General features: G+C 32.7%; 1 protein-coding gene and 1 non-coding gene across 2 annotated transcripts; both read left to right on the top strand.

The window, feature by feature from the left end:
• The first annotated feature begins 3,874 nt into the window (after positions 1-3,874).
• Positions 3,875-8,112, top strand: LOC100785558 (cation/H(+) antiporter 4). Its single transcript, XM_014761672.3, has 3 exons — positions 3,875-4,051; positions 4,900-5,925; positions 6,813-8,112. Exons 1-3 carry the CDS (start codon positions 3,875-3,877, stop codon positions 7,941-7,943), a joined length of 2,334 nt encoding a protein of 777 aa, XP_014617158.2. The 3' UTR covers positions 7,944-8,112.
• Positions 8,113-8,849: 737 nt separating this feature from the next.
• TRNAR-ACG (transfer RNA arginine (anticodon ACG)) lies at positions 8,850-8,922 on the top strand. The gene has a single exon. It is a non-coding gene; the product is annotated as a tRNA-Arg (tRNA).
• Positions 8,923-9,307: the final 385 nt, after the last annotated feature.

Below are 9,307 nucleotides of genomic sequence, written 5' to 3'. Positions count from 1 at the left end.
AAAAAAATCAGAATTAAAAGAAAAATAAACCGGAGATTATTTCCAAGACATAGTCGTCATTGAATTGTGGTGGATGTAGTTGTTTGTCTTTTCTGTCATTCTTTATATTTATTATGTTCGTAAGACGCTAGATTTAGATATTGTGCAGAAAATATTTTTGGACCATTCTTATATAAAAACTTTCTTATTAATATGTAAATGTTCATGTCTTTTTAACACCATTGATTTGATTACATACAACGTTTCCTGATTTGTATTAGAAGTGTTTGCATTGCAGTGTTACTTATGCTTCTAATCTTGTATTTTTATTTTACTAACTTCAGAAGAATTATTGTGGAGGCTTTTGGAGACAGTTCTAAATCTCCACTAGCACATTTCTTCCTTCATATTTTTTTTATTCTTCCTTTGTCCATTTTTATATCAGGTTTCTCATTTTTTTCAACTTCTGTAGGAATTTCTGCGTCTGACCCTCTTTTCTTTGTCTTTGCCAACATGTTTTGCGTTAGATGTAGAATAAAAGAAGACAATTATTTTGTCACCAATCCATTTATTAGCAGGGGTAATTTTGGAAAATTGGAATATGTGTTGGGTGTACAAGAAATCTACTCGGTACAGACAAAAAAAGCCTAATATTTAACACATGGGATCTATGTAACACTTGGGCCTTAGTCATTTTGGAACTGTATCTCGTTTATCCACTGGAACATTATAACTGCTCATTCAATTAACTGCACCACTAATCAGTACAAATGTCCCTTCACTTCACTTGTTTCAGTGACATTGCTTCGTGAAAATATGAAATCAGAGGTAGTGCTGGTGCAGGACCGGACTATATCTAACATTGAAGAAGAACACATTACTAGAGCAAGCTTAAGCCGTCTAACGCCCAATCACAGTAGTGCTCCACCATGGTCCATTCCACCTGGTAAGCATCTTCATACTACTCTACTGAATGTTTATAATTGATCCTTTGTGACAAAACCTAAACTTGGTTAACTAAACATGTCGAATGTGGTGAGCAATGAGATAAACTTTATAATGTCATAACAAATTATATTAGGGCTTTTAATTTGAAACACAAAACTGATTGTTTCAATCTAGAAATATCATTCTTCGATAACAAAAATGGATATATGTAGTTGTGTGTGTGTGTGTGTGTGTGTTATTAAACCATAAAAAAATAAACTTTACTAAAGGATTACTACAGTCAAATGATATTCCAAAATTCTCTGGATTTCATAGATTATTCAATTGATGCTATATTTGTGTGTTCATTAAACTATTAAAAATAGCAACATCAGTATATTAGCTCAGGATTTTTGTGAATGTGAAACAAAAAACTGATACTTTCAACCTATAAATTTTAATTTTTTGTCTGAGAATAATAGGTGGGTGCAATGTGTGTATCTGAAAGCAATGTGAAGAATATGTTGTAATGACAAACATAACATTTTATGTGTGTATCCTATTATTATGCTTTAGTGTCATAACAGTTTGATACAACATCATATTCTGTGTGCATAACAGTTTCACACTTTATATTATGCATTGCTTGAGCATTTTCATCTTTATGTATGCTTGACCATTCTATGTGTATATCCTCTATTTATGCTGGAATTTAGGAATGATGGATGAGGATCAGAAGTGTTGGAAAGACATGGCTAAATTAATGATGAAAATTAACAAAAAAGAAATTGACATGTTCAACACAGTACACATTAAGGATCATGTCACAATTTAAACATTATTCTCAAATATTCAAGGCTTACATAACTGTTCAGTATTATTTAAATTAGTTTATTTTATATGTAGTCTTATGGTGAGGTTAGTAGGAGTTTTGTTGTCAGATGGAAATATGACTTAGATTATACTTGACATCTTCTAGACAAAGATGACAACGTACACTCTGTTAAATACAACAAAAATCTTTAGAGCCTAACTATAGTGGCTGGCTCGACTCAGCTAAGAGATTTTTATGGATTAATAGGCAATCATCAATTAACTATGAACTATTATGGATTATCAGTTTTCCTGTTGACTATGTTCAAAAGCAACTCTCAATCACAAGCTTTTCCAAAATGACATTTGTTGTATAAGCAAAATCCTAACCCAGTCACGTTCAAAGTCCTGTTGAATCAGTATAAAGCAACGTGCAACAATTTGGTAAGTGATTCATGACTTTTTGAAATTTAGAAACAATCTTGGATTGAATACTGTAAATTTAATATATCTCACATCAACTTAATCTTAATTTCAAGTCGTGTCAAGTTCTATGTATTCATTCATGAAAAAATGCAAATTTTACACAAGTCAATTTGGAAGGGAATACAGAATACAACATTGTCTACAATCATTAGAGGAAGACTGCAAAAATAGACTTTGGATGGAGGTATTTTGCAGCTGAAAAAAATTTGGAAACTGGCCAAGAAATTATTTTTGAGTTTCCAAATCTAGAAGACAACTTTGCTCTATCTTGGATTAGTATTTAAAAAACTTTTGTACGAATCTATGTTAGCTATTATGTATAACTCTTGATGATTATGATACCACAAATGATGCTTTAGATTATAATTCTATACTTTGTAAAGTTATTAGCTATCTGAACATCTTTATTATAACAAACATGTATATATTTCCAATTTTATTACATTTGACTTTCATGTATTTCTTTCCATATTATTTCTTACAAACTGCATGCTTGGGGTACTTTCAATTTCTATGGTTGTTTTGGAGGTAATTAATTTTTGGTATCCTTTACATGTTGTTATTGGTACATTTGTTCCATTTAAATTCAAAAATTGAGACTTCCATGATGTATAAAGTGTAGATACCAAAACGACTTTTAATTGCATTATTTACTTCTAATTCTACAAATTTATAAATAATGGATACAAAACATAATGGTTTAAAAAAACATAAAATACAACTAAAAATTCAAAAGTTTAATCAATTTATCCGTGCATTGCATGGACTCTCATACTAGTATCAATAAAAAAATAATAAATATATAAAAGAGAGTAATAATTTTATAAAATTAATCTTACATTATTATTAATTCATTTTTAAATTTTGTAGTTCATCATTAATATATAAGAAATATATAAATAAAAGTAATTAATAATGTTATATTCAAAAATTAAAATGATAATTACTCTTATATTAGAATAAATTTTTTTCTTACACAATAATTATAATTATAATTATAATGGGAGAATAATTAAAAATATAATGTTTAATAAATTTCTATTAATATTAAAAGTGCCTTTGCATTAACATTTATCTCGATTGAGTATAATTTATAATCCATCGTTGATATATTATTTGGGCTTGAAATTTATGTGATTGTGATGTACAAGTGTGGAGTTGGTTTGTATGTCCTCTGTCTATTTATTTATTTTTAATCAAACGCAGTTGTTTAATTAGTTTCGCTCATCTTATCTAAATATAGAAGATTGCCTAATTAACAATAATCATTTGACAAACAACTGCAATGTACAACAGAATCCAAGTTTCACTTTTATATTATTGGAATGAAACTGTCAAAATACATGGACTAATAATCTGTTAGTTGTCAATGGTCATTCAAAATGACTGCTGGCTGGAGATTTGGTGTTTGACCTTGAGAATTCGGGAAACAAAAAGCACAACAAAACAAATGTCAATTGTTAATTAACTTCTTAATTTCTGGCATCATTGTGCTAATTTCTCTTACGCTCTATTGTTTTTCCTTCTGAATTATATATATTATTTCTCATGCTTAGAGGTTAAAAAATTAGAACAAGACAAGGGTTGCATTGAACACATAAAGCATATATAAAAATTAAGCATGTCCAATCCATTAGTGAACCATTCAAATTTTTATATTACAACATGCATGGACTTGCCCCCGCGCGTGAATTCAGAGATGTCATGGAGCACCACAAAAGGCATTCTTCCAGAAAATGCTTTGCCAATGTTACAGATGCAGATGTGTCTTATCTTTCTTGCAACCTTTTTCTTGCACACATTTCTGGGTCGTCTAGGAGTCCCCAGATTCACTTCCATGAGCGTCGTAAGTCCTTCCCTTCAACACATTTATTTTGCCACATCCATTGTCCCTATGTACTTGTCAATTTCAAATCATGACATTAGTAATTTTTGCATCCGTACGAACCAATAATAAGATAAAGATAAACGTTAAAAGAACATTAACACGTACTTCCTTGTCATGCTTATTACTATTACTTGTTTAAATATAATTTTAATCCAGGAGATTATCACCATTTTTTGTTTTATTCTATGAAGGTTTTATTCATTTTTAATTTACAATTTTTAGAGAATATCACATTTTTTTTATTACTATTATTTGGTTTTAATATGTTTCCATTAAAATATTACCATTTTTTGTTTTACTCTCTAAAAGTTTTACTCCTCTTTGTTTCTCACATTTAGGAAAATTATGTAGTTTAATATCTCCTTATCAAGCTTTTTAAAAAATATTTTGTGATCGCAATTCTGCTGCTACATCAAGATTTTCAGAGTCATTGTAATTGTGGTTGTATTTGTCCATAATTTCAAACAACATCAACCATCCTAATGAAACTGCAACCGTGACCATAATTTCAAACCTTAACCATTATACTTGTTTATAGTTCTAAGAAGCATCTCATTCTTGTTTTTCAAAACCATGTTTTTATACTAAAACAAAAAAATTGTGATATTTTCAAAAGTCAAAAAACATATTTAATCATGATTACTGTAATGCATGTTTAAGCTTTTAATTGATCGTGTTTATAAAATCCTAGGCATTGTGCTGCTGCAAGAATTGCTCTTAATTATGACGTTGAATGTGCTAGCCTGTTCCGTTGTTACTATTTTTTTGAATATTGACTAACATATGCTGATGGGGGTTTTGAGCAGGTTGGCCTAATCTTTGCAACTACCTTCTCAGAAAAATGGGCTCAGAAATGTAGGGACTTGTTCATTTTTGACTCTCAGGCAAATCTGGGGTTGCTTTCAGTATTTGGCTACATGCTTTTCCTCTTCTACACTGGTGTCAAAACAGACATGAGTGTGGTCCACAGGTCTAGAAGAAATGCCACCAACATAGGGTCCATTGCCATAATGGCACCCTTTCTATGTAGCATGGCTGTTGTGCATTTTCACTCAATAAAATACTTAGACATTGGTCAGGCAACAAAACTTGGAGTCATCTCTGGCTTGTTCTCCATGACCCCTTTCTCAACCATTTGCACAGTTTTAAGTGATCTCAAGATCCTCAATTCGGAGTTGGGGAGATTAGCCCAATCCTCAACTTTAGTTACTGAGGTGTTCAACTTGTTCTTGATAACAATCCTAACTTTCTCTAAAATTGTGTTCCAAGAGCCATCAAGAGCTTGGTTTTCCCTCGCAGCCGCAGTTTTCTTTGTGCTATTGGTTGTATTCATCATTCGCCCTGCAATGTTTTGGATCATAAAACAGACCCCAGAGGGTTCCCCAGTTAGTGATCACTATGTCTATTGCATACTCATATTGGTTTTGTTATCATCATATGCCACACATCGAATAGGGTTTTTTGCTCTCTTTGGGCCTTGTGTGTTGGGCTTGGCTACCCCAGAGGGGCCTCCATTGGGCACTGCCATCACAAAAAAGATTGACACTTTTGTTAATTGGGTTTTGGTGCCTGCTTTTGTGACCACTTGTGCTATGAGGGTGGACCTAAGAGACTTCATGAATTGGACAGAAAAGGTGAATGGAGGTGTTGACGAGTTCATGGTGCAAACCCTGATTATTATTGTAGTGACTAGCGTTGTCAAAGTTGTTGCATGCACTTTGCCTCCTTTGTACAGCAACATGCCCTTGAATGACTCTGTGTCCCTCGCTTTGATTATGAATTGCAAAGGCGTAGTTGAAATGGCTGGATACTCTATGGTCAGAGATGTCATGGTAAGCATTCTATTTCATAGCTCTCATAAGTCCAATGCTCATTCAATTCTTGGACATAAGTCTTCCATATAAAAAAAATCATGATTCTGGGGTATAAAACAAATCTTTCCAGTTTTTTTTTCTTAAAAAAATTACATTCTCAGAGCATCGTAACCCTTAATTAGTAAATCAGGTGAAGCTTGTGTTAAGAGGGTTATACAATGTTATAATGCTATATAAATTAGAATTTATTAAAATGTATCTATTATGTGATTCGATCATGAATTATTATATATGTTAAGATTATGAATTTAAATTTCATGTAATATCAATATAAATGTTTTTACATAATTAACCAATAATAAGAAATGATAAATTTCCATGCTTAGAGTAATTTCTCTGAAATTATTTACTTTTGTAATAATTATTTTAAGACTCATATCGATACTCTTTTTTAATTGGTTGTTGTATTAAATTGATAATGTGTCAAAATTAAAAGAGTTTGTATAGAGTAAAAAAAAAAGAAGATAAAAATACGATACATAATTTGACTAACGTTTAAGGGTTTCAGTGTAATTTTCTAAATTTCATTATTTCATAAAATATAATTATACGAGCCTACTTTATGTTGCTCATAATGTACTTTAATATATCAAAGGGTCTAATCCTCATTATGTTTGATTTGTTATAAAATTCTAGTTATCTACTTGATAATATCTTTATCTTCTTTAACAAATGATACATGATTTGAATCTTGATCGATGTTAATTGAATATCAAATAAATCTTGTTAATAACAAAATAGTCATATTATGTACGTGTGATCAGGACCCACTAAATTTCTCTCCTTTTCTTCTTCCTTTTACCACCGCACCAACATTATATTTGCTTGTTTCCTAATTAATGCAGGGAATGCCCGATAACGTGTTCGCTCTGGTGATGGTGTGCATCATCCTGAACGCCACAGCAATACCAATGGTCCTGACCCACCTCTACGACCCTATGAAGAAATACGCAGGGAACTACACAAAGCGAAACATCTTCGACCTCAAGACGAACGGCGAGCTTCGAGTCCTCACATGCATCCACAGACCCGACAACATTCCCCCAACAATAAACCTCCTCGAGGCCACATTCCCTACCAAGGAGGACCCTGTCTGCGCCTACGTGCTCCAGCTCATCGAGCTCATCGGCCGCGCCTCCCCACTCTTCGTCTGCCACCAGCTCCAGAAGAAGAAGAGAGCCGACTCCAACAGCTCCATGGCGGAGAAGCTCGTCGACGCGTTCCAGAACTTCGAGCAGGAGTTCAAGGGCGCGTTGGTGGTGAACACCTTTACGTCGATATCCCCTCAGGAGAATATGTATGATGACATCTGTACTTTGGCCCTGGACAAGTTTGCCTCGCTCATCGTCTTGCCGTTTCACAAGAAATGGTCTTCTGATGGGAACTTCATCGAGATAGAGGACGAGTCATTGCGAGAGTTAAACTATCGTGTCATGGAGAGAGCACCGTGTTCGGTTGGAATTTTAATCGAAAGAGCTCAAATGACCCATATTTTCTCACCTGAAACGCCTTATACTGTATGCATGCTTTTCATTGGAGGAAAAGATGATAGAGAAGCGCTTTTCTTTGCAAAAAGAATGACCAAGAACCCGCATGTTAGACTCACCGTGGTTAGGTTTTTTGTTGATTCATGCAATGAGATGAACACGAGGGATTGGCAGGGAATGCTTGACACTGAGATTCTGAATGATATAAAGGTGAACAAAAAGGTGGGAGAGGCTTATGTGAACTACATTGAGAAGACTGTGAAGGATGGGCCTGACACGGCTTTGGTGATTAGGTCTTTGGTGACTGAGTATGATTTGATCATTGTTGGAAGACAAGCAGGGGTTGAAACCCCTCAAACTTCAGGGTTGTTGCAGTGGAGTGAGTATCCAGAACTTGGTGTGTTGGGGGATTTGTTGGCTTCAACTGATGCAGCTGGCAAGGCTTCTGTGTTTGTGATGCAGCAACAGAGAACAGCCAAGGATGCTTGATAATGAATTCATGGGGAATGTTTAATTTGGGTTTAATTGGTGGTGTAGATGGGAAGTTGTGTTTTCTTGAATTGTTGTTGAATTTTTGGTTTTGGTGTTAGAGGGGGTTGGTTTGGTTTTAGGGTGTAGAAAATATATGTTTCATTATTTTGTAAAGGAGGTATATAGATAGGGTATAATTAAACAAAGGTATGAAAATTTGTGGTTTTACTTTGTTTTCTTTCTCCTTTGGAATTTACGGATTCAGTTCATTTTTTTATTGGAATAGTAAAGAGTACTTATCCTGTTATTATTTATAATTTGATTATTTAAGTTAAACATCAAATAATTTATACTTCCTAAAATCAAAAGGAACATCAAAAGTTGTCAAGTTCTTTAGGATGTTCAGTGTGTATTAATTAAATTTAATTTGAAAAATAAAAATCAATTAGAAATTAAAAACTAAACAAACAACAACAAAATATCGCAATCCACAAAAATTAAATATTTATTAATTTATTTAATGAAATCTGATCTTGTATCTAATTTTTGAAAATCGATTAAATTCAATCAGAATCCTATATATAGAGAGAGATTTATTTATGAAATTACAATAATTTTTAATTATTTTTTATGATTTTATGCTCAATCACATCATCTTATCTTTTTAAGGATACATCTTTTGTATTTTAATGCATTTATAAGTTTATTTGTTTTGAATCAATTAAATTTTCTAAACTAATTCAGCATGTTCATATGTATATATAGGAAAAACAATTTTGTATTGTTAGTTGGTTATTATGCAGTTTTTTTTTATCATTTGTAAAAGCCCAACGCATTACTTCGGAACTTGTACTGTTATGCGCAAAATTGTTGATCTAATATAGAGCATTCTTAATAATTTAAAATGTAATAACAATACATAAGGACTCCATGGCCCAATGGATAAGGCGCTGGTCTACGGAACCAGAGATTCTGGGTTCGATCCCCAGTGGAGTCGCTATAGATACTCTTATTTGACTTTTTTTCGTTTTCAAAATAGTTACACGAAAAAAAAAAATAGTTGGTTTCATTTATTTTGTTGACATCAATGACATGGATGCTAGCTGGACGGGTAGGTTAAGATGTGTGAATCATAACATACTGATTATGTCGTACCCGTTTTTTTGCGTTTTCAAAATAGTTACACGAAAGAAAAAAGAAGAAAAATAGTTGCTTTCATTTATTTTGTTGACATCAATGACATGACATGCATTCATGCTAGCTGGACGGATAGGTTAAGATGTATGAATCATTAGATACTCCTAAAATTATGTCGCAGACGTAACGGTTGTTGTATTTGGTATTTGTTGGGTACTCATAAATACGTATTGGATACGTATCAA

Source organism: Glycine max, chromosome 9 (assembly GCF_000004515.6).
Source record: "Glycine max cultivar Williams 82 chromosome 9, Glycine_max_v4.0, whole genome shotgun sequence".
Classification (NCBI taxonomy): Eukaryota; Viridiplantae; Streptophyta; class Magnoliopsida; order Fabales; family Fabaceae; genus Glycine; species Glycine max.
The sequence above is the reverse complement of the archived record's forward strand: the minus strand, read 5'-3'. Positions and strand labels throughout refer to the sequence as shown.

Coding starts and splice junctions, on each gene's coding strand:
- LOC100785558 (XM_014761672.3), top strand. CDS start 3,875: ATGGACTTGCCCCCGCGCGTGAATTCAGAGATGTCATGGAGCACCACA. Junction 4,052..4,899: donor GATTCACTTCCATGAGCGTC/GTAAGTCCTTCC, acceptor GGTTTTGAGCAG/GTTGGCCTAATCTTTGCAAC. Junction 5,926..6,812: donor CTATGGTCAGAGATGTCATG/GTAAGCATTCTA, acceptor TAATTAATGCAG/GGAATGCCCGATAACGTGTT.